The sequence below is a fragment of the Mangifera indica genome, chromosome 16 (assembly GCF_011075055.1).
Source record: "Mangifera indica cultivar Alphonso chromosome 16, CATAS_Mindica_2.1, whole genome shotgun sequence".
Lineage (NCBI taxonomy): Eukaryota > Viridiplantae > Streptophyta > Magnoliopsida > Sapindales > Anacardiaceae > Mangifera > Mangifera indica.
Window position 1 is genome coordinate 12,547,074 of NC_058152.1, and position 24,595 is coordinate 12,571,668.

General features: G+C 33.3%; 2 protein-coding genes, 1 long non-coding RNA gene and 1 pseudogene across 6 annotated transcripts in view; all 4 read right to left on the reverse strand.

The window, feature by feature from the left end:
- Window positions 1–10: 10 nt before the first annotated feature.
- LOC123199002 lies at window positions 11–3,580 on the reverse strand (annotated as a pseudogene).
- Window positions 3,581–6,778: 3,198 nt separating this feature from the next.
- On the reverse strand, window positions 6,779–8,043 carry LOC123199386. 2 transcript variants are annotated; one of them, XR_006498358.1, is made up of 3 exons: window positions 7,716–8,043; window positions 7,415–7,590; window positions 6,779–7,323 (listed from the first exon to the last, which is right to left on the reverse strand). It is a non-coding gene; the product is annotated as an uncharacterized LOC123199386 (long non-coding RNA). The 2 variants fall into 2 exon arrangements; XR_006498357.1 differs by having other exon boundaries at window positions 7,708–8,043.
- A 2,557-nt stretch (window positions 8,044–10,600) lies between these two features.
- On the reverse strand, window positions 10,601–14,215 carry LOC123199377 (disease resistance protein RPV1-like). Of its 2 annotated transcripts, XM_044614348.1 has the most exons (4): window positions 13,531–14,215; window positions 11,810–12,881; window positions 11,203–11,574; window positions 10,601–10,707 (listed from the first exon to the last, which is right to left on the reverse strand). In XM_044614348.1, exons 1-4 carry the CDS (start codon window positions 14,046–14,048, stop codon window positions 10,702–10,704), a joined length of 1,968 nt encoding a protein of 655 aa, XP_044470283.1. In that variant the 5' UTR covers window positions 14,049–14,215; the 3' UTR covers window positions 10,601–10,701. The 2 variants fall into 2 exon arrangements, with proteins under 2 accessions (XP_044470283.1, XP_044470282.1); XM_044614347.1 differs by lacking the exon at window positions 10,601–10,707 and having other exon boundaries at window positions 11,004–11,574.
- Window positions 14,216–17,009: 2,794 nt separating this feature from the next.
- The window catches only part of LOC123199382 (transcription factor TGA1-like), a 108,916-nt gene continuing 101,330 nt past the window's right edge, over window positions 17,010–24,595 (reverse strand). Inside the window, exons 1-8 of one of the 2 annotated variants that reach the window (XM_044614356.1) lie at window positions 20,865–21,071; window positions 20,710–20,778; window positions 19,895–19,966; window positions 19,731–19,808; window positions 19,547–19,610; window positions 18,418–18,689; window positions 17,990–18,217; window positions 17,010–17,396 (exon numbers count right to left, since the gene is read on the reverse strand). In XM_044614356.1, the coding sequence (XP_044470291.1) occupies window positions 17,244–17,396; window positions 17,990–18,217; window positions 18,418–18,689; window positions 19,547–19,610; window positions 19,731–19,808; window positions 19,895–19,966; window positions 20,710–20,778; window positions 20,865–21,065 (1,137 nt within the window). In that variant the 5' untranslated portion in view covers window positions 21,066–21,071 and the 3' untranslated portion in view covers window positions 17,010–17,243. Of the gene's footprint in view, window positions 17,397–17,989; window positions 18,218–18,417; window positions 18,690–19,546; window positions 19,611–19,730; window positions 19,809–19,894; window positions 19,967–20,709; window positions 20,779–20,864; window positions 21,072–24,595 lie in introns of those variants that run through there. The other variant, XM_044614355.1, reaches the window with a different exon arrangement.

Genomic DNA, 24,595 nt, shown 5'->3' on the forward strand with positions numbered 1-24,595 from the left:
AGACAGTACATGTAGTTTGTAGACAAAGTGTGACATTTCTTATTATTTTTGCATCACAGTACTACCACTCTGACATTTCTTATTATTTTTGCACACTATCTTCACTGATATTTTACATCTTCTAACAAACTGGTATATTGTGGTTTCTATATTCATTCTTTCTTCACCGGGTGTGAATGTTGTGACCATTAGTTTCATCTCAAACTTTTATTTTATAGTATTTACACAAATTTAACACAACTTCGATATTCTCCAAGGGCCCATATAGGAAAGATGTTTCGATATGATGAGTAATTTAGTGTACAGTTCTTCATATAAGCTCCTGTAATTTCCTGTTGGGGGAAGTCTCCATCTTCCATCTGTGAATTGATCAACAACCTTATTCCGCGGTGGATGGGCGTTGGATCTGCTTCAGCCTAAATTAAATATAACATTTCCCATCAAGTTATAGCCATTGTCAAAGACAACACCATGATCAGTATCATTACGTGATGTTTGTGTAAGATTAGTATAATACTAACCTGTCCTGCACCAATTAGAGCCAACAAAGCCCACGCTGTTTGCACTAAATTTGCTCGGTTACCTTCTAGATTTGTATAAACCTACATATAGGAAAAAGTATTGCTACACTTACACAACACGATCGTAGCTTCTGTTGTAAGTTACGGAATTGATAGATTTTGATGTTACCTCATTTTGGCTGGAAAGATAACTCTCGCCCCATCCACCACAAGGTAATTGCTTTGATAATAAAAATTCACATGCTTTGCGCAACACAGGACTGTTGCTGTAGTTTTTTCCACAGGCTGCCAGTCCCACTACTGCAAACCAGGTCGCGTAGGTGTAGCAATTCCCCAGAAACCATACCTAGTTAAGGTTAAACCACAAAATGTAACTATTGTTGGTTGATTATAAATTTCCAAAGGGTGTAATTGAATTCTAGAAAACCTTACCATGAACCATCAGGCTTTTGTGTGTCTTCGATGTAACGAATTGCATTTAAGATGGACCTATCTATTTCCTTCCTCCGATGCTCAGGATGTAACTTTCTGCTAGGAGTTCGTGAAATCATATCTTTTAGCAGATTTTGTCCAGAAAAGACTACAAATAGTTTAAGTTCGGATTTGAAGTCTGCATGTCTATAAGTTTTCTCGAGAACATTGACATCAATGGATGATAAGTGGAATTCATGATTACCTGCAAGGAAAGAATAACATTGATGGCATCATATAAGCGCTCTGTTTCCAGTTTTTCACCAACAAGATGTGATGGCATTTGTGAAAATAAGAGTGCAGCCTTTAAACCTTCTGAAGTACAGTCGGAGACTTGCCAACCGTGGTCTTGCGTTGGAAATGGCCATGAACCTTTAGAGATGTGCCTGTACATTGAAGAGAAATTGCCCGAAGGGTTTTCTCTTACCTTTAATTATAGCAACAACTTTTCAGTGAGTTAAAAATTAGATAGTGACAATTAGGAGTATGAAATATTTAATTAGTTGCAATTAAGATTTAATCACCTGCGAAGCTTTTACAAAGTCATGTGCCTTACGAAGTGTTTGCCCATATTCTCCAGCCAGATTACTTGAGATAATTGCTTCGATGGCTAAAGCAGCATCCCACATTTGAGAACCGAGACTCTGCTTTATGTTATTGAAATAGAATTCACACGAGTTTCATCCACGGGAATGTGTTAATTGTATAATTTTTTATTTTTTGATAAATCTAAAGCCATCTCTGACCTGAAATTTTAAGCCATCTTCAGCCATCCAATAGTAGTCAGGCAGTCGAGCTAGATGGCGCTTGTATGCCTCTGAATTTGGATCGTCAGCATAACATATTTCCTGCATTCACAATTTCAATTAGAAAATTGATGCAGTTGTGGATTTGAATTTAAGTTTGAGGCAAACTACTTGTTTCACAGAAAACATTTACCTGGATGGACGGGGAAGATGTTCGGAAGGAGCCAGACCTCAGGTGGTATAGGATTGCAGCCAGACCACTCATAGATTCCAAGCACCGAAAGCCAAAACTTTCCCCAAGACGGAATGGCCACGAGACCACCATGATCAAGAATCCACTGGCGGCCTCTGGCCATAGCCATGTCCTCACCGTCGTCAGCTCCCTCTCCAAGCAATCTCAAGGCTATGTAGCTTAGTGCTGAACCAAACATTGTGCTGTGACCCTCTATGTGTAATCCCCAACCTCCATCTTCATTCTGCCATTATACAATCAGTTTCACATTCAAATAAATAATTTTCAAATATTGAAAAGGATTTGATTACTGTAAATATACAAAAGCTTAACTGAAGCAGTATAATACCTGCTGATTGTATAGGTAGCGTTTGATTTCCTTATGGTGTTCTGATGACAATACATCATTAAGTCCTCCAGTCACATATAAAGCCATCACCTGCTCATCACATTATTAGATGGTAATCTTCTCAGTAATCAATTAAATATTAAAAAATAGGGGAACATATAATTACTAACTGTTGTCAAGGAATGATGATAGAAGTGATAAGGAAGGTAATTACCAAAGGCTGAATGTGAAAGAGTGAGCCAGCAGATTCACAAGGCCAGTGGCCATCATGTGCTTGAATGGAAGAGAAAAAGTTGATGGCTCTTCTTAGTGTATGAGTCACTGCTTCCTCTGTTATCTCCTCTTCCTCTTTCACCGTAACTCGTGGAATTTCCCCACAAGGATTTTCCTTTTTAAGCTGTTACATTTCATAACCCACAACCACAAATCAATTCATTAAATTTGAAAGATGTAACTTTTAGCGTCAGTCCAACATCCATAATCAAGGAGGTGTTCATTAATCATTCATGATTATTGAGTAATTACTTAAAAAAATTACTTGCATCCTTCTTGTTTTATTTTCTACTCTTACAGCATGTGAAAGAGATTAATTAAGATTCACACACCTGCATTCTCATCAACAAATCTGCACTTTGTTTAACTTGAAACCGATTCTTCTTAAAATCTCGGCGAACCTTTTCCACTTGGGCAAGTTCTTCAGGAGTTCCGGCTGTCGGATCAAACTCCCAATGCTGCCTTCCGATGTGATTATTAACTGAGCTCAGCCATTCCCCGCCTTGAGCTATTTTCAGCTTCCACATGATCTTTTGTCTATTATGGAAGATCTGTTATTAAAATGGCTAAACATTTATTTTAAAAAAGTAGTATGTAAATAGATCAAACAGCAGCATATTTTGGTTTGATACACAGAGCAATTTGACAAATACTATGGTCTGTTCTAATGTATAAAGCGCTCAAGTTTCCTTGTTAATTTTGAGGTATCAATGTCGCAGCGGATAATCCCAGCATGTTGAAAATTGTATGTAAGCAAAAACCAAGAATAAATGAAGCACATTCCATCGATAAATCACATTAACATCAGCACAAAATTCTGCTAAAACGGACAACATATGTGTGGATGTGCGTGAGTGAATATTCATTCAACACCACAAGAAAAATCTGTCTACACCGACGCCAGAATCTTACACTGGTGGCGTCACGATATTATTACAATACTATTAAATATTAAGGTAAAAAAAAATAGTTTCTTTCGTGATGAAGATGCATATGGAAAAGGAATCAAATAAAACAAGTAGCAAATGCAGTAGAATTCTCATACTTATTTGAATGGAACAGAAAAACGAAGTTGCCAGAAAAGAGCTTAGAGTTAATTGGTACAAGAGACGCAAAATTCTAGGCATCAGAGTATCATATTTATAGCTAAGAGAGAGTGAGAGGGAGTCACATGATGGCCCACAGTGGGAGGCAGGCGACATTTATTTCCCTCAGTTTTTATTTACAGCATTCGGTTGAAAGTTGTGAATAGCACCCCTTTGGATTCCAGAGAAATTGTCTGCTTTGTTTATATACATTATTTTATATGATATATATTATTGATACATTTTAATACAAATTTATTTTAATACAAACTTTTTTTAAGTGATGACATTGTGAAAGTATTCTCTAAGTGATGATGTTGTGAATAATTAATATTTTTATTATTATTTAAAAAGTTTATAAAATACAACATGATATCATATGTGATAAGAATTACACAGCCTCACTCAGTTTGTCATCATCTCCCATATGGCAGTTCGTTTTCATCAAATTTATTACAGTTGACTTTGGGTGGCTGTGGAAACGGTTGGTGTCAGAATTAATGCAGTTGACTTTTCGTTTTCTTTCAGCTTTTACTTTTATCAAATTGTATTTTTTCTTATGGTATGGAAATTATACTAAACATATTATCAATAAAATTATGTATATAAATAATATATATAATTTTATATATAAATAATGATATATTATTATATAATTAAATATTGTTCTATTTATAATTTAAAACTACTTAATCACATATTAATACATTATTGTTTATGTATAAAATTATGTCAATAACACTACTCTTATACTATTCACTAATAAAAATTATGAATTTATATTAAATAATATCAAATGATACTTCTTCATTTTTAATTATTTTTACATTAAAAAATCTTATCCTTTTTTTATATTTAATGTCATAATCATACTGCATTAATTTCACTATTGAAGCTTGTTGAGGTGTGGTTAATATTTGTTCCAGGAAATACTTAAGATTTTGATAATAAATCCTAATAGTAAAATGTTGGTTTCTAAAATGATGCTCCCACTTCCTAATGGAGAAAATGATGGCTAACATATCTTTTTTGTAAGTTAATAACAATTGAATTTTTGGAGACAAAGCCTTGTTAATAAAAGTAATTAGATGGCCTTGTTGCATGAGAACCACCCTTGTTTTAGAGGGGGTGAATATGCCTTTACAAGGGCTGATACACAAAGTGAGCATAAAGTTTCTCTTAATAATATGAGATATAAGCTTCGAGAGAGAGTTTTAGAGAAGAAGAAACATATGATTTTTACATATGTGATCTCTATACCAGGTCTCTTCAAATGATCTTCAATTTATATTCTTGAAAGGATGGAACAACTTATATGATCGTTGGATAGGACAGTAGATTTGTTAAGCTTCAAAAGGGACATTTTTTTCTTGAATCAACATGATACACGGGCGTATATCATTTAAATTTTTTCTTTTTAATGTGCGGTCAATCTCGATCAAAGCTCCCAACAATCAAATTTTCTTTTTAATATTTTACGAATGGATGCTCCTTGAAGATGCACAAATGTTCCTCCTTCATATATAATATTCTTCCAAGATTCCAAAGCCATGCACAGGGAATCAAATAAGAATCAAATAAGAATCAAATGAGAAAGTGAGTGTTTAAATTTTTGTGTATACCCGAACGTGCATTTTTTTTTTTGAATTCTTAATAAGCACGATGAGATTTGAACAACAAAAATTCCTTGTGGATTTGTTCTCAAATATACATAGGTGTATATCATGCTTCAACATGTTGACCACGTCGACTTCACCCAAATTTTCATGCAGAGGCTACATGGACAATTTCTTCTCGTGTTTGGCTTGTACACAAGAGTGTATGTCCTATTTCGACATTTTTTAAGTTGTGTCAATTTGGTAATTTTTTAACACATTCCTTGGATATTGGATATTGTTAAGCATACAAAATTGTGTTTTTAACACTATTAAAACACCTAGAGGTCCAATAATCTCCTCCTTTTTTATTGATGACAAAAACCAAGTTTAAATTAAAATTTTAATAAGTAGAAATGAAATTGAAAATGCTCCCCCTAACATTATCAAATTTTTGCACAAATTGTCAAAATGTTCAGTTTGAAAAGTGCAATTTTGTCAATTTTGACCTTTCTTTTAGCTTTTCAATGAATAAAATTTTAATTCAACCCATCTCTCCCCTTTTTTGGCATTAATAACAAACAATATGGAAAGATAAATTAAATTTCAATTTTCCATTTGATTACTAATTTAAGGCTAAACAACACCAATTAAAAAAATTGTTCCCCCTTACTCAATACCTACATGCTCTCTCTTACTTTAACACATGTTAACAAATATAGTGTTAGGCACAATGATGCCAAAAAATTAAGTTCTGTAAATTACTGTAAATATTAAATTTGTGTACTCAGATTTAATTCTGATGAAGCCTATTCGAATCCAGCATGATGAAATAGTATTTATATGTGTTATTATATGATCGAATAGTTTTGAATTAAAGATAAAATAATATCTAATTATGTGATTACATACATAAATTTATACCCATTTGAGTATTTAAAATGAATACCCGTAATGTTGCGTAAATAACATTTTATCACCCAAGGTTTTTTGTACAGACACTTTTTTACTCCTAATTAGCATAAAAAACACTTTTCCTAAAGCAGCAATATTCTATCAGACTCAAACGTTTTAAACACGATCATTTAAACTTTAAAAAAATTTAAAAACTCACAAATTAATCTCTGAATTGTATTCTATTCAATTCTTTGAAATTGTAACATTATTTTTGAAACTATTGGGACATAATGTATTTTAAAATTTTCCAAAAGACTCAAAACTTTTTATGAATTTCTAATAACCCTCAAAAAATTAAGGAACCTTTTATATTTTCAAATATTACAATTTATCTTATTATATACAATTATATGATAAAGACACTTTTATTATAAAAGGAAAGAAATAAGGAAAGAGAGTGAAAATACAGAGAAATAATATGTTTCTTATATAATTTAAATATTTAGAGTATTATTTTTAATTTTTTTGTTAATATAGTGTTGTATGATATTTTAAAAAATAAAATAGTAGAGATAAAATAACAGTTTCAATAAAAAAGTTTATGTCTGATTTTGGATGAAGAAAGGTTTCTTATGTTAATTTGGGGTGAAGAAGTGTTTTATAGCCAAACGTGGGTGGGAAAATGTCATTCACTCACAAATACATTCTCTGCACATTCACTAAGGTTGCACATAAATCTTGCATTTGATAACTACATCGTGGGGATAAAAGCATATTCTTTGATCATTTGGTTGCTGAGCAAAAACAGGCTGGCTATGAACTTGATAATCGTAAGAGTTTGGACCAGCCAGAGGATATCTCTCAGGCATTCCTCCATATGCTGCCCTGTCAAAGAAAATGTTGTGTCTTGCTCACAAGTGCACGACACATCAGAAAACAGGCGGAACAAGCCTACCGGGAGCTGCCTTGCCACTGTGAGAAAGAAATCCACCGTATCCTCAGTTTGCTCTTTGTTTCTTGGAGTGTTGACGTCTACCAAAATCTCCACCCCTTTTCTGAAGTGGATCGAGAGGATAGTCAGGTTCAAGCCTGTACTCTTGGACACAACTAACTACAGCTTTCAAAGCAGCAAGTTCCTGTGCATTTACATCAATCTGTATTGAAAAGAAATTTCTCATTTACCATTTAGTTACAAAGGAATTTCCAAGCATCACTCACTCATTATGCTTTAGTATGAAAATTAACCTGTGCACTAGTATCTCCACCCGAACTCACACCCTTTCCCTGTGAGTTTCTCCTTCAATTCTTTAAGTATGTCTTCAAGAGGGGAACAGGGGGGAAGCTTTCAGTAAGCTGGAAGGCATGAATGAAATGTACGGCATCAATTTGTTTCCTGCTGTTAACCGAGGACTCAACAACCCCTGTACAGAGAGTGAGGCTAGATGATTAGCAAATTTCACATCAAATTATTCCTCCAAGTTATGCCAAGCAGCAATGGATATAACACCTAATTAATTGCTAGTTAATAGCAAGCTTACAGCATTACCGAAGAGCAAACAATACCCCTTCATAGCCTAGAGAACCAAATAGCAGCAAAACATATCTGTAACCATATAACACCTAATTAAATAGTAGTTAGTAACATAATCCAATTCCAGGCAAGAAAATCCAGAGAATATTAAAATGACAGTCAAGCGAATTTGTGTCCACACGCCTAGTTACAAGCCTGAGATAAAGCCAACCTGAAAACACACTGAATAACATTTAAAAAAAGAGGCACTTCAACATTCTGTAATAGAGAACTACAGAGCATAGACCACGAATATAAATTGCAGAAAGTTAGCCAAATACTTCAGAAGGCAACATGAAGTAAGCTTTACCTTGAAACTATTAAACTACCATGCAGTAAGCCACATCATCTATAAAGAATACCATAGGAAAAAGTTCCAAGTTTAGGCATATCGTGAAGATTAGGCAAACAAGAAGCCTTAAAAATGGAGTAAATTTCCTCTGGAAGCAGCACCTGCTTTAGTAAATTTGCACAACCATCAGCCATCCCTTTACCATATGAGAAAGGGGCATTGGGACATAAAGGGGATCTTATCAATATGTTCTGACCTAATATTATAAGCTCAGGGATTTTGTACTTACATTACCTTTTCTTTAACAACATTTCAACCTTCAAGTTTCAATCGCTTACAAGGTCTTTCATCGTTTTTGTCCACTCCTGGATCTTCTCTACAATCATCATTTTTGTGGTACAATAAAGTCACTCCACATTTTTTCACTGGGCTTCGAACCATACCATTCTTAGTTGCATGTTCAACGAAGAACTCAACACCACCCTGGCTATTCAAATTTTGTGGAGGAAATTCCTTGTACGTCATAATGTAATAAAAACGTATGATTACATGATCTGTATCAACCCCAGTTCTTGATGAGTACATTAAATAATCAGAGAAAATGGTCTTTCCATTAACAATTAGGTGAAATCCAACTTTGAAAATTCCAAGTTTTTGATAGTCTTGTAATACCACAGCACACAAAGCGAAACCAATTAAGTTATCATTGACCCAGCCTTCTGGAAACTTTATAAAAGAGCCATTACTTTTTAAGTCAAACCACTTTGGAATTTCACATCCAGGGTAATAAATGTACGCCGATGGCTGAAAAGGAATGATATTCTGCATGTACATCAGTAGTCCATTTAATACTATATATTTTTTTAAAAATACGTTATAAGAAACTCTATATTCATAAATCAGTTGTTCGAATAAGATTTTCATATAGAAAATATTTTGATTAAAGAATTATCAACTTTGTCTTAGATTAAGACTATATAGTATTTCATTATATCAAATAAACATAATTAAATACATTAATTATTTAGTTAACAATAGTAAATTTATATGTATAAGAATATTATATAATAAGAAAGCTATATTTTAAATGTAATACTATATAATATAATTTAAAGTTAAGATATGATGAAAATAGTAAATTTGATAGTATGTTGAGAATAAAAGTGTGAGAACTACAAATTGGTAGACCTGTTTATAATTGTGAAGAATATTACGGTGTTAGAATAGTTTTCATAAATTGATGGACATGTTTTATGTTTCTCGAAACAAATGGTGGTTTTTGGTTAATAATATAAAATGGTGAGCTTCAAACAAGACAAATCATTCCATAATAAAGGATAACAAGTTATTAAAAAAGTAGAAGTTTCACTTAGACTTTCAATTCTCTTTTCTATTCTTTATTTTTGGTTTTTCTCTTTCATCAAAACCTGCATTCTTCTTTCATCAAATTTCTTCAATGTTTCTTTTGGATAGTTTAATTCAATATAATCTTTAATTAATCTTTAATTCAAAATCACTCTATCACAAGATGATAGATTATGTATGTGTCCAATACTATACTCAATATTGAGTATATATATTTTTTATTGTTTTGTAATTACCTTTACAAATACTTCTCCCTTAAAATTTTTATATACACAAGAATTCAATTAATCTTTTCTTGAGATTATATTAAATTAAATTATCCACTGATTTCATAATTCAGTATCATTAGGTGTGTGTTGTCCGAAAAATCCCATCAAGATGATGAAAATAAAGGGAGTTATGTTTAAGGGGAGATGTTTAGAATAAAGGTGACTCAACTAATGAAGTTATGTTTAAGGAGAGATACCAAAGATAAAGGGAGTTACAAATTCCCTTTAAATTATTAAGTATATTATTATGAAATTTGAGTTTAATTATTATACATTATATATAATAGTCCTACCTTATCGTATTCAATCTAATATAATTTTAAAAACTTACTGCAATCCAATACAACGTTCCAAATGCTCCAAAAAAATCACAAATAGGCAAGACACTATAAGGGTAGGGCTTTTTGTTAAGTTTATAAAAGTTAAAATTTTAATCCACACGCCTTTTACTTTTAAAATGAAATATGTATATTCATATTTAATTTAAAGTTTGAAGATTTAGAATTTATAGAAAATGAATTGGCATCATAAGAAAACAGAAAAAGTGAGAGAGATAGACTTACTTTACGGCGATGCAGACTTACTTTACCGCGATGCAGACTTACTTTACGGTGATGCAATATATCACAGAGATAGTCTGCTGCACTTCTCTTAACATTCAAGAGAGCAGCATCTGTCATCTCTAATTTTAATTTGAAACAATTAGCGAAGCTGATTATATCAGTAAAAGAATCCACACATAGGAATAAACTTGATATTGATTCAAGAGAAACGCAATCCTCTGCACAAATTTGCCGTAGACTGCTTGGAAGCTCCGGTAAGTATTTAAGCCTCTGGCAATTGCTTAAATAAAGCCCGTCCAGGTTAGACAGGTCTTTGATGCTCTCTGGTAGCGTCTCCAAATTGTTTTGGTCAAGTTCTAAACTTACCAGTGAGAGTAATTCGCCAATATTGTTGGGTAACACTTCGATGCAACAATCAATCAGGTGTAGCTCTCTCATTCTTTGGAAGACAGATAAATCGATGAGTGGGATACCTAATCCTGTCAAAGATAATGTCTTCAGGTTGATCAAACTTGCCATAAATGTTGGTATTTCTTTAATGGCAGTTCTATCTAGATATAACTCATCAACTTTATTAGGGAGATATAAAACTTTTTTAAGATTTGAGCAATTGGAGAGATTAACTTCTCGAAGAGATTGGCAATTAGAACTAATTGAAAGATTTTTCAAGCTTTTGCATCCTTGCAGATGCAGGATAACAAGTTTATGGAGATTATGGATAGATGAGAAACTCTCAAGCAAATTTGTACAATCTTCAAGATTCAAACTCTCAAGATTTGGCATAAGTGAAAAATCTGGTATTCTGCATAGATGCTTAGAGTGTCTGAGGTCAATATGTTTCAAATTAACAAGAACCTATCAAAAAAAGAAAAAAAATTAAAATTAAATGAAGTAAAGCTAGCAACATAACTAACTTACAAAAAATTACAATTTAAAGCATACAAAAAAAAGGCAATATAAAAGTTAACAAATACCTGGTTACCAGTCCAAAGTTTTTTAACTTTGCTATTAGGCATGTAAAGTGCAACAAGGTTCTTTGGATTAAAATTTGGTGGCAATGATTTGGCAGGATATCCATCAAAGCAAAAATACCTTAGCCCATAGAAATCAAACTTAAGTTTCTCAAAACCATGCACCTTCTTTCCATCATTGGAGTTTTCTCTTTTCAACCAACTCAAGATACAACGGAATGTAGAGGAATCAGATTCAGGCACCTTCTTTCCATGTTCAGACCAATAAAATTTCAAGAATCGTAGGTTTGGCATTTTGTTAAAAGCTTCAGGATTTAAATGTAGCTCTTCCACTTTAGACATATCCAAGCATATGCTTCGAATTGCTCTAGTTACCTGGTAATCACAAGCATATTGGTGAAAAGTCAATTTTGAAATTGCTTAATTGCATCAATTCTTAAGTAATCTTTTCGGAATATGCAAATAAAAATAATAATAGATGTGTCATTACCACCCAATACCAAATAATTTAATTCCCAACGGATAACTGAAAATAAATATTCTGCTAGCAAATATTTTATTATAATTTATGTATAAAATAGAAATAAAAAATTAGTGTTTTGACTCTTACCGTGTTATTCTTAAATAGTAAAAATATTTCATCATGATGCCACAACCGACTACGTTTGCCTGGATTATCAATTGATTCTTGCCGAACAATTTCTCTACCCATTTCTTCAAGTAAATCATGCATTGTTATAGTGTCAGATGATGTAGTTATGAGACACCTTTCAATGAGAACATTAATACAAATATGAGCGTCTAAGTCATGATCATTCAAGATTGCTTGTACAAAATCTCTTTTACACCCTTTACAAGAACATGCAATATCCAAAAATACACACTTCTGTTTATCATCTAATCCTTCGTAACTTATTTTTAACACTTTTTGGACATCCACAGGAGGACTTGTTTTCAAGTTTTCTAGTGCACTTTCCCATTCTCTCTTTGTCCTAGTGAATAGAAAGGAACCTAAAACTTCAAGAGCTAGTGGAAGACCTTCAACATAATCTACCACTTCAGATGATAGCTTGATATAATCTTCTATTGGGGGGTTTCCTCTAAAGGCATGTAGGGAAAAAAGTTTAAAAGCATCATCAGGAGATAACTTTGTCATCTCATGAATGTGATCCACTTCACAATTTCTTAGCACATGTTTGTCCCTTGACGTTATAATGATTCGACTGTATGAATCTAACTCACCAAAAACTGCCATTAAACATTGCATTTGATTTAAATTCGTTACATCATCAAATACAATAAGAACTTTTTTTTTGCTAATAAAACTTCTTCTTGTGAAAGTGAATCTATTATTGGGATGTTCATCCCCTAAAACTGCAAAACTCAGTTTTTGGCATAAGTCATTTAATCCCCTTCTTTTTTCTGATTCTTCTCTAATATTTGGAATGAAGTAAGATTCTTCAAACTGTTTAGAGAGTTTTTTAAATGCAGCATCAGCAAGAGTAGTTTTTCCTATGCCCCAAATTCCTAGCTTGCAAACACCCTTTGAACATAATAAATTTTCAATCTCTTTGATTAATGACTCTAGTCCAACTAGGTACTTGGAAGGAATAACTGAGGAGTTGTAATCCAATTTCTTCCATACATCATTGACAAGATCTTTTATCAGTGTTGCCTCATTCCTAAAAATAAAAAATAAATAATTAAATAATATGATACTAAAATTAAATAACTAAAAACAAAATAAAGAAATATAACATAATCATTGAATAAAAATTTTTAAAATGTAAGGTTGGCATGATGAAGAACTGCGTCATGACATGAACTCAAGTTCATTTCTCAGTGGCACAAAATATGAGATTCAAATATAATTTGATCATCACTTTCCATATCCTAAAAACTGGTAAAACTTATCAATGCTAAAATTCAATTCAGTTCTCGGAAAAAATAAAATAATCAGTAAGTATGTATTCAATGATATATCATACTTATATAGTAATTAGCTGTCATCCAAAAAAGTAAAACTGACCATTCATATTAATGAATAGTGTTTGTGTTAAGTCTTTATGTGTTTTGGGCCAGAAGACACACAACAAGAACCCAACCCAAATTAGCATAGTATAAAATATAATGTCAAACTTCCAATTGATTTTTTTTTTAACCATCTGAATCTGTCAGTAAACTGGAAAAGATAATAAAAATAGAAAATATATGGAACTGCTGTATGTAAGATTATTACATAAAAATTGGTAATTTGTAGCTTTAAAGTACTTACCAAAAAAAAAAAAAAGATTGTTACATAAAAAACTTGATAAAATAATTTACAGTTACCTAGAGTTCTTTGAATCATAACCAGATATGTTGGCTGCATCCCTCAAAGCAGTCCTCCATCTCTGCAACATCTCTGAATCATCCATAAAACGCTTTTCAAGCTCAGCAAATGCTTTCCCAAAATCCCCAGTTTGATTCCTGACATCAGATGGATCCACGTCATAGAAGACTGGTATTACGATCTGATCATACGTGTTCTTACATTTAACAATCTCCTCAAGTTCTTTGAGACACCATCTGGAGGAAGCGTAGCCTTTAGAGAAAATGATAACCGAGATCTTTGAATGTTCAATTGCCTTCAAAAGAGAGGGAGAAATTTCTTCTCCTCTATTAAGCTTATCATCAATGAAAGTTTTAATCTTTTTCTGACAAAAGGCTTCATTTAGATGGCTGATAAAGTTTTGTCGGGTGTCCTCACCGCGGAAACTAAAGAAAACCTCATGCTCTAGTTCAGGAGTAATGGAAGAAGAAGAAGAGGAAGCCATTAACTGCTGCAAGTGATGAGAGGTACTTCGCATAAACAAGGAAGGGTAAACTAAAACATCAGCTAATTGAGTAATTGAACTATATTCCACAATGTCTAAGTCTTTTTCATCTCTTTTCCGGGAAGATGGCCTGCCTTTTTCTTCTTTGCTTTATCTGGTTTCCAGGAACATGCCCTGTCTTTCGTCTTTTTGACTTGGACTTTTCGACCCGTGAACATTACGCTGCCCTTCGATTCCAGGCAAGTTGCCTCGCCTTTTTTCCTTTTTACTGTTTTCCGGCCAAATTTTGAATTACAACCCACCCAAGTTTTAAAGAAATGACAAATTTTTATCCATAAGTTTTAAAAAGCATAAATTCTCACTCATCATCCACTTTTATTAATAATCTGTTAAGTTTTCCTTAAAATGATTATTTTATCTTTTTATTAAAATTACAAAATTGCTATTAACACTTACTATAAATGTAAAACTACAAATATATCGTTAACAATTTAAAAAGTTATCACTTAAACTCTTATAAAATATTAAATTTTTAATTAATTTTAAAATATTATATTTTCATTTTTTGAAACTATTTAATGGTATATTAAAGTTTTAAAATTTTAAAAACATGCTTGAACTTTTTTCAATTTTTTTAAAAGAAAAAACCTTAAAATTTTTATTAAGAACTCTAATATCTTAATAAATTCAATGTATCCCATAAACTTATGAAAAGGGAAAATAAAAAAAATAAGGGGGGAAGTTCAAAATAGAGAGAATAGGGGAAAAATTTTTATATATATATATATATATAGTGATCTCGTTACTCTTTCACTTGACGTAATTCTCTAATAGAAATAGATGTCAAGTGAAAATTCAACTTTTTATAATTTAAAATATGAAAATATATCATTTCAACAAACTTTGAGTGAGAATTTATTGTCTGTGTACATATACTCATGGCTGATTATGTTCTTAGAATCTTTTGCACATTCACACTAGAAGAATTCAATAATTTCCTGTTTGATCTAATGAATATGTTTATTAAATTAGAAAATTAGTAAGAATAACACTTTTTTTTGTTTTTCTGAAAGATCAAAAGGTTTTTATTAAAATAATTAAACTTGTTATCCCAAAAATAATATTACAAAAGTTATATTTAAGTTAATAATTAGAAATTTTGGATAATCAAAATTTTCGATTGAATGACACCTTAAAAAAGTATAATTCATGTTAATTGAGGTACAATCAAGTTTACAAAATTAGTAATTTTTTTTCTTTTATTCTTCCTTTATCTTATTGTCTTTGTGGAAATATTATTCCCACGTATATCAAACAAAATATCTCTATCAATACTAGTGATCATGTTTCCTCATTTCAAAAGATACTTATTTAAAAAATTTATGAATCCACGGATTTTGAAATTAATTTACATACAATATATAGTCATTTTCCAATCAATCGTAATGATTAAATCTTTATTAACATATATCGGTATTTCACGATTAAATATCTTTTTATACTCTAAAAATACAAGATCTTGTAAAACACATAATTTTATGTAACAACATATAGAATACAAATATAGTTGTCTTGTAAAATTTATATGACAATATTATATAAATACCTCAAAAACATAAACCCTAAATATATGCTTTAAAAGACTTAAATCTTTATTAACATACACCAGTACAGTGACTAAAACATCACCTAATTGAGTAATTGAACTACATCCCATAATATTTGAATCTTTTTCATTTCTTTTCCAGGATGATGGCCTGCCTTTCTCTTTTTTGCTTTAGCTGCTTTCCCGGAAGATGCTCTGTGTTTCGTCTTTTTCACATGGAGTGAACATTACGCTGCTTTTTGATTTCCGCATGCATTATATTTCCAAGCAGGTTACCTTGCCTCTTTCTTTTTTTAATTCTTTTTTGGCCAAACAAAATGAACCACCCAAGTTTTAAAGAAACAAATTTTAGTGCTTTAAGTTTTAAAAAACTAAAGTCTCATCTTTCATTCATTTATGTTAGTACTCTGTTAAGTTTTCTTTGAAACAATTATTTTACATTTTCATTAAAATTACAAAATTGTTATCAACACTTTAAAAATTTACCACTTAGACTCTTACAAAATATTAAAATTTTAACTAATTTTAAAATATTATATTTTCATTTTTAAAACTATTTAAGAGCATATTAATGATTTTATTGCTTCTTCACTTGACATAATTCTCTAACAAAAATAGATATCGAATGAGAATTCAACTTTTTGTAATTTAAAATGTGAAAACATATCACTTCAACCAACCTTGGGTGGGAATTTATTATCTGTATACGTATACTTGTAGCTCATCATATTCTTAGAATTTTTGCATATTCAAACATACAAGAATTCAACAATTTCATGTTTGATACAATGAATTAGTTTGTTAGATTAGAAAATTAATAAGGATAACAAAGCCTAGATAGATCCAATTATCACTTTTTTTTTTTATAAGATCAAAAGGTTTTCATTAAAATAATTAAAATTGTTATCCCAAAAATAATATTAGAAAAATTATATTTAAATCAATAATTAGAAATTTTGGATAATCAAAATTTTCTATTAAAGAACTTCTTAAAAAGTATAATTCACATTATTGAGGTATCCACAAAATTAGTAATTTTTTTCCTCTTATTTTTCTTTTATCCTCTTGTCTTCGTGAAAATACTACTCCCTTGTATATCAAGTAAAATATCCCTATTACTATGGATGATCGTATTTCTCCATTTCAAAAGATACATATTTGAAGAATTTATGAATCTATAGATATCGAAATGAATTGATATAAAATATACAATCATTCTCTCACTAATCACAATGACTAAATCTTTATTAACATACATTGATATTATGCAATCAAGTATCTATTCATACTCCAAGAATACAAGATCTTGTATAATAACAACATATGGAGTACAAAGATTGTTGCCTTGCAAAAGTTTACATGACAACATTGCATCGGCACCTCAAAAACATAAACCCTAAATATATTCTTTAAAAGATGATAAAAATGAACATCATGCATCAAAAATTGATTTAATTACAAACATAACTTTGTCCAGGTAAAAAGACTATTTATATTTACAAACATAACAGCTATTATGTTTATAATAGCAATGTCCAGAAGTACCTCTGATCAGGAAACAAAGTTCCGACAATGATGATCTTCCAGAGATTTTGAGCTTGTTGATTTTTTCAGGTATAAGATTACGCAGGCTCACGAGGACGGGTTGCCCAAATTGAACTCGAAGCTCTAAGACGTTGGAAGTACTCTCCTAGTGCAAGCAAGCCTCGAGCTGCCTGGCGAGTTGTTAGGATACGAGACATTTGCTGTAGTGTTTCTTGGCGAAGATGATCAGCCTGTTCAGGCAAGAGCTTATGAAGTTGGTAACATGTCAAGATGTTCCAAGTAAAAACTAACATAGACCAGATTGTATGAACCCAAAATTTAAAGAACCATGTTATGCTAAGATCCATATTAGACTCGGTAACCACACTTACGTTTTGCAGAAATGTGAAGCACTCAAGGGAAAATCACGAAAATGATATTTCCTATGAATCATGACTGCAAAAAATAACCAAAATAATGAATTCAATGCCAAGAAGATGGTTTAAAATAAGTGTGATTTGTCTGGTATCACGGGCTTGCAGAATTTCGGCCAAAATAATAATTCAATCATCACCTAGTTATTTTCCATACCAGCTGCATGGTGCTTTTAATAAGCAGTTGGAAGTAGAAGAAAACTTCAATTTCACAGATAATGCAAATTTAACTCGCTATAAAGTTTCTCAATTTAAATCAGATGCGCTGATAAAGAACTAATTGATGAATCAGAAAATGGATTACAGAAAGATATCGCAAGTTAAGATAGCATGCAATAGAAACATCAGCTATACTTCCGGAGAATCCAGAATAAAGCCATACTTGATAAGGCAATGATGCAGATTCTTACCTGGTTCACAAAGCTAACTAGAGCTTCCAACTTCTCCATTGCAGTAGGTATCCTTGGGATGTAACCTCCTTCTACCAGTTGACCAGCAGCCACAGTTTCAGCAAGAGTCGACTGCAATTTCTCCATGCCTTGAGTTAGAGCATCTTCCGCTTGCTGGCATGACTGTCTTAGATTATTAACTTCCATATTTTGTGACTCAGTCAAGGTGTCAAGATGAGGACCGAGAACCTATTATCAATTTCAACTTATGTATCAGTGTTATTCTAACCATGGTGAAAGACCTTATGTAACAATTCAATTAAGAAGAATGTAAGCAAGCAATATTTAAGTGTGTGTCCAAAACTACGGTTTCTCCTTAATATTATCCATAACTACCTTCAATAGAGCAAATTATTTCACTTTTTTGAATAAATTGAAATATGAATCACCTTAAGAAGCTCGGAAGGGCGAAATCCTCCTATCCAAAAGAAAAAACGTTCAGCTGCTGTCCTCCACATGCCAGACATTATATAGAAAACATCAGCTTTTGCAGCAGTAGATTTCATGCGGAAAAGTTCAAAATAGTAGCTCAAGCCACCCTCCACTAGCATGCGAAGCTCCAAATCACTAATATGGGCCTGCAAAGCAGACCTCAGTTCACAAATTTGCCTAGTTTGCTCTTCAACCCAGTGTCCATACTCCATCTCAAATGCAGCAATTCCTGCACAAATCTCCGTGAGGACTTTTTATTGAATGCAAGAAGATGAAATGACAAAAAGTTGTGGTTTATAAGCACTATGAACTACAGGAAATCAAATTTCACAGAACAGATTCAACACATCAGAGATTATATACATAGCTTCATAACACAACATCATTTTTCATGGAGGTGTCAAGTTTGCAAAGTTCTGGAAACTTGTGCTTATGGATGGCTGGAATCTATCGGCAGGAACATTTTTGAGACATTGATTTATAGACACCTTCGAGAGGACTTCAGTGCGGATGACGAAGTTATGCAGTCTTTCTTATGTACTTTTTGCAAGCACTTGAAATGTGGGATCTAAGTCTCATACCTTGCACTTAAGATCCTAACATACCATCACACTCTATAGTCTTGGTGTGTCACCATCCGAGTCATATGATTGCAACTAAAAGACATGACGATGAATTTGATACCAAATAATATGAACCTTAGGAAACCATACCTCAAAAGCTAGCTAGTGAAATTGGTGAGTCCAAAGTCATATAAATCTCACACTAGAAGCCTATACCTTTCAATGTAGGATTCAAATCTCATATTTTACACTTAAGATACTAACACAAAACTATGCAAATATCGGGGAATCATGTTTTAAAGGGAACACAATTAATCGATAAATAGCAGGAGCATACCATTAGTGGTGGTGGTGGTAAGCTAGTAGTAACAAAATTCCACAAATAGTCTTATTATCATGCATACACTCTGGGCCTCGAGATTTAGATACCAAAACAAGCAACTAGAAACATGCAATTTCAAGAAATAGCAATGTTTGTGAGCAAGGACATCAAAACAAGTAATTTAGCAATACTTTGACAAACCTGGGTTTACAGGTCCACAGAACCCCTTCTGAAAACCATCTACTCCACCACCTATATACGAACCCTGCAATGTAGGATTCGTTGTTTTGAATATATGAATGTAAATAGGAAATAGGCGGGAAAGGGTTTATAGTGTCATAATACCAACTAAGCAAGAAATAGAAATAGTAAATCTTCTTTATACCTGTTGTCTCACTCGCTCAAGCTCCTGCTCCAACTGAACCAACTTTAATCTACTAGATTCTAGTTGTTGAACATAGGCCTGCAAAACAAATAAAAATTCAATTTAAAGTCCCAAACCACTTATTGCATGTTAGGGAATCTGTTTCAAATCAGGCCTCATAATACCTTTTTCCACAACCGGCTTTTACGAGCAACCTCACAGTTTTGTACGAGACGCCTTTGTATTTGCAGAAGTTTGTAACAAAAAACAAAAAGAAAAAAGACTCAGTTCATGTTAAGGGAATAACATTAAATCTACCTTAAAACCACATACAAAATTAGCAATAAATTATGGTTAAAATTGGTCAATTATGAGACTGCAAGCACTGAATACACTGAAGTCAAAGGTAGTACATAGTACATTAAGTAGTTTATGTGCCAATCCTTGGCTCTGTGTAGATATAGAATATTTGAGTAATTTCTAAGTCAAGGATAGAGAAGAGGATCGATTCGAAAATAGTTGTTATAAAAGAAAGCCGAAGAAAACAATAGAATAGTATATGCTAACATTAGCAGAACACAAATATACCAGAACACAGAGCTATGACCAAAAGTCCTCACAAACTAATACAAGAACCACCTTAATTGCATTGATACATAAACCACTTTTGAAAGGTGTAATATTTCAAAAGATTCAGACAACTAGGAAAACATAAAGCAACAATAATTTAAGAGCAGAAACAAGGATCAAGGGCTAAGAAGCAGAACAAGTGTTTGTGAGTCTGCCGAAACCAAAAGATGCAGATAAACATGCAAATAGCTAACCTGAACTAGAAAATACAACAGGGAAAAGGAAGGGGGGGTAGTGAACATGGAGGAGAAAAACAGTTTGTACTCTTCTAGTTTTCAGTGGAAATCTTTCAACGAACTAACGAATATGTCCACCCAATACAAAAAGTATTCATACAAATGGCCAGAAACGTGATTGAACTTACCTTTATCAAAGGTTTACTAGCTTCTTGTTCGTACTTGGTAGGAGGCGGGAACGTTCTATGTGAAGTATCCTCTGACTGAAAAGTTGAACAAAAGAATTATTTAGATTGGGGATGCTTATAATGTGTCCTCTAGTATCAGAACAAGTAGAGTAAATATTAACAGTTTGCACCTGAGCGTCTAGTTTTATATCCACCTCCATGATCATTGGCGTTGATGTATTTGGATTGCCATTACTTTTAAAGTTTTCCCCCCATGTGCCAAGTTGATGAATGGGCTCATAAATTCCAAATCTACTTGGGGTGACAAATTGGGTGGATGAAGAGTTCATGCCCTTTGAACTTATGATGGGATGCAGCTCCATTAGCTTTAGACAAAACACAAATACACCATGTCCCGGTAACCACACCTAAGTTTGCAGAAATGTGAAGCACTTGAGGAAAAATAAACTACAGTTTTTTAGCATATCACTAAAATGATATTTCCTGCGAATCATGAATGCAAAAAAATCACCAAAATAATGAATTCAATGCCATGAAGATGGTCTAAAATGGTTGGTCTGGCATCTCGGACTTGCAGAATTTTGGCCAGAATAATAACTCAATCATCAGCTAGCTATTTTCCATACGAGCTGTATAGTGCAGATGAATAGTAGAAGAATAGTAACTCATAAACATTTAAAAGTAGAAGAAAACTAACATTTTGCAAATGAATGCAAATTCAACTCAGTATTAAGTTTCTTAGTTTAAATCAGATGTGCTCATAAAGAACTAATTGAAGGGTCAGAAAACGGATTACAGAAAGCTATTTAAAGTTAAGATCAGCAATACTTTGGAAGAATCCAGAATAAGCCATACTTGATCGAGCAATGATGCGGAATCTTACCTGGTTCACAAAGCTGACTAAAGCTTCCAACTTCTCCATTTCAGTAGGCATCCTTGGGATGTAACCTCCTTCTACCAGTTGACAAGCAGCAACAGTTTCAGCAAGAGTCGAGTGCAGTTTCTCCATGCCTTGAGTCAAAGCATCTTCCGCTTGCTGACATGACTGTCTTAGATTATTCACTTCCATGTATTGTGAATCAGTCAAGGTGTCAAGATGAAGAACAAGAACCTGTTATCAATGTCAGCCTATCAATCGGCATTAGTCTACCTACGGTGAAAGACCATAGATAACAATTCAATTAAGATGTGAGTGAAAGAGAAATATTGTGACATCTCTAAACAAATTTCACATCGACAAAATATTAAAAACCTCGGGACAAGTGTCCCAACCCTAACACAAAACACCAATGATATTGGGTGTCTCTATGTGCATATCCATATGTCAGACATTATATAGAAAACTTCAGCTTTTGCAACAGTAGATTTCTTGCGGAAAAGTTCAAAATAGTGGCTCAAGCCACCCCCCACTAGTATGTTGTTACAGACCTGAAATGAATTGGACAGCGCTTTCCCTGTTTTCTTTGTATTCGCCAATTCCTCAACAACAACAGCAATGTTATTCTATTATTTCAACTCAACCAGTGCAATCTATACAACCCAATTCCTATTCCCAGCAATCAGCATAAACATTCAAATCAATTTCTCAGCAAACAATCACAAAGCTAATACTCAATCTCAATGGAAACAAACATCTCTTCTTTGTATTACTGAAATTACATAATAGAGTTGAAATAGTTCATTACAACTTTGATTAATAAAATGAAAATAAGAGTAACATACTGAAGACCAAAATGGAAGAAGAAAATCCGAGATCCCCAGGCATTTCAAGAGGCCTGTGCTCTCCCACTGCTACCACACACTTAATTTTCTGCTTCGCCCTCTTAACTGATTTCCATCCTTTTTGGTCCCCACCAATTCCCCCTCTCTCTTCATATTGCCACGTGTCCTTATTGCCTCAAAATGCCCATGCACATTTTGGTTTGCCAATTGCTCCAATCCTTTGATGCCAGCTAGAATATTTTCCTCTCCCTTGCTGCTATGCGGCTTACTGCTGCTGTGCTCCATTCTAATTTTGAAATGTCATCCCAACAGATAATGCCTCCATTTTTAGAATGCCATAACAATGGCCATCAGCTCCCTTTCATATACCAGTTTGCTTCGGTTTCTGACAGACAACACCTTACTCATGAAAGAAATGGGACAGTCATCTTGCATTAATACAAACTTTACACCTAAACCCGAAGCATCAGTCTCAACAACGAACTCTCCCAAAAAATAAGGCAGCGTAAGCACGGGAACCATTGTCCTTGCTTTTTTCAACCTGTTGAAAGCCTCTGCAGCTTCTTCATTCCATACAAAAGCGTCCTTATTTAATAAACTAGTGAAGGACTCTGCAATCTTCCCGTACCCCTTTACAAAGTGCTTATAATAGCCTATTAAGCCTAAAAAACCCCTGAGTTCACTTAAATCCTTCAGAGCAGGCCAATCTTGCATCGCCTGAATTTTTTTAGAGTCAGCTTTGACTCCTCCTCCTGCTGACACAATATGACCCAAATAGTCTATACGATCTTGTCTGAATGCACATTTCTTCAAATTAACAATCAACTTGTGATCCTTCAGTAACTCTAGGACAACCTGCAAGTGGCTCAGATGATCCTCCATTTGACCACTAAAGACTAGAATGTCATCCAAAAAGACTAGTACAAATCTTCTTAAATAAGGCCGAAAGATCCCGTTCATCAAACTCTCAAAGGTTGCCGATGCGTCTGAGCACCCAAACGGCATTACAAGAAATTCGTAATGGCTGTCATGAGTCCGAAAGACAGTCTTTGTCACATCCTTCTCCCTGACATGAATCTGATTATAGCCTGATTTTAGATCCAATATGTTGAATAACGTCACCCCAACTAATTCATCAAACAACTCATCTATGGCCAGGATTGGAAATTTGTCTAGTATCATTATTTTATTTAGGGCGCGGTAGTTCACACAGAATTGCCACCCTTCATTTTTTTTCTTTACCAACAATACTGGACTTAAAAACAGGCTGACACTTGGTTGAATCACCCCTGTTGTTATCATCTCCTTGACTATCTTCTCGATTTCATTTTCTGGAAATGCAAGTACCCATAAGGTCATATATTTGGAGGTTAGGCTGGTGGAAGGAGTTGCATTTTGTGATCATGTACTCTTTTGGGTGGCAATCCAGATGGCTCCCTAAATAATGCCCGTATTCCTCTAACAAACTTCTGAGTCTAGACTCTATTTCAATCTCTGTATTCTCCCCTGAATGCGTCACTCCCCTGTATTCAAGCTAGAAACCTTCTCCCCCCACTTTGACCGAATTAACCACTGCCTTTAACGAAGACTCCAATCAACTTAAGGATGCATCCTCTTTCAGTTGAACTCTCTTCCCTTCTTAATCAAAAGTCATTGTTTGCAACCTCCAATTTACTTTCATCTCACCTAACCTACATAACCAATCCATGCCAAGCATGATGTCTATGCTCCCAATTTGAAAGGGAAAAAATTCAGCTTCACAATCATCCCCAAAACTTGAAGTTCCACCGAATCACATCTACCCATGCCTTTCACTCTTTTCTCATCTCCTAACGTAACAGCAAAGCGAGCCAGTGTCATGGGAATCCTCAATTTCTCCATTAATGCTCTTGAAATGAAATTATATGTGGCCCCACTATCCAATAAAGTCACCACTTCCTCACCCTTCAAAAACTCAACAAACTTCATAGTTTTGGGTGTGTTAAATCCCACCACAGAGCTTAAATTCAGTGTTAATTTCATCTCCCTTTCTTCCATGGTTGGTTCTGCATCTTCACCGACATCTAGTTCTTCTTTTTCGCCTTCCAAAGCGATCATAACCTAGAATTATCAAAACTTGGACTTGTGACCCAGAGTGAACTTCTCGTCACATCTGAAGCAAAGGTCTTTC

What these genes read in the sequence shown, in the direction of transcription:
- LOC123199377 (XM_044614347.1), bottom strand. Translation starts at nt 14,048, where the DNA reads ATGCGAAGTACCTCTCATCACTTGCAGCAGTTAATGGCTTCCTCTTCT. An exon ending in TATGATTCAAAGAACTCTAG is followed by an intron (nt 12,882 to 13,530) that starts GTAACTGTAAAT and finishes TTTTATTTTTAG; the next exon opens with GAATGAGGCAACACTGATAA. An exon ending in TACTATTTAAGAATAACACG is followed by an intron (nt 11,575 to 11,809) that starts GTAAGAGTCAAA and finishes TGTGATTACCAG; the next exon opens with GTAACTAGAGCAATTCGAAG.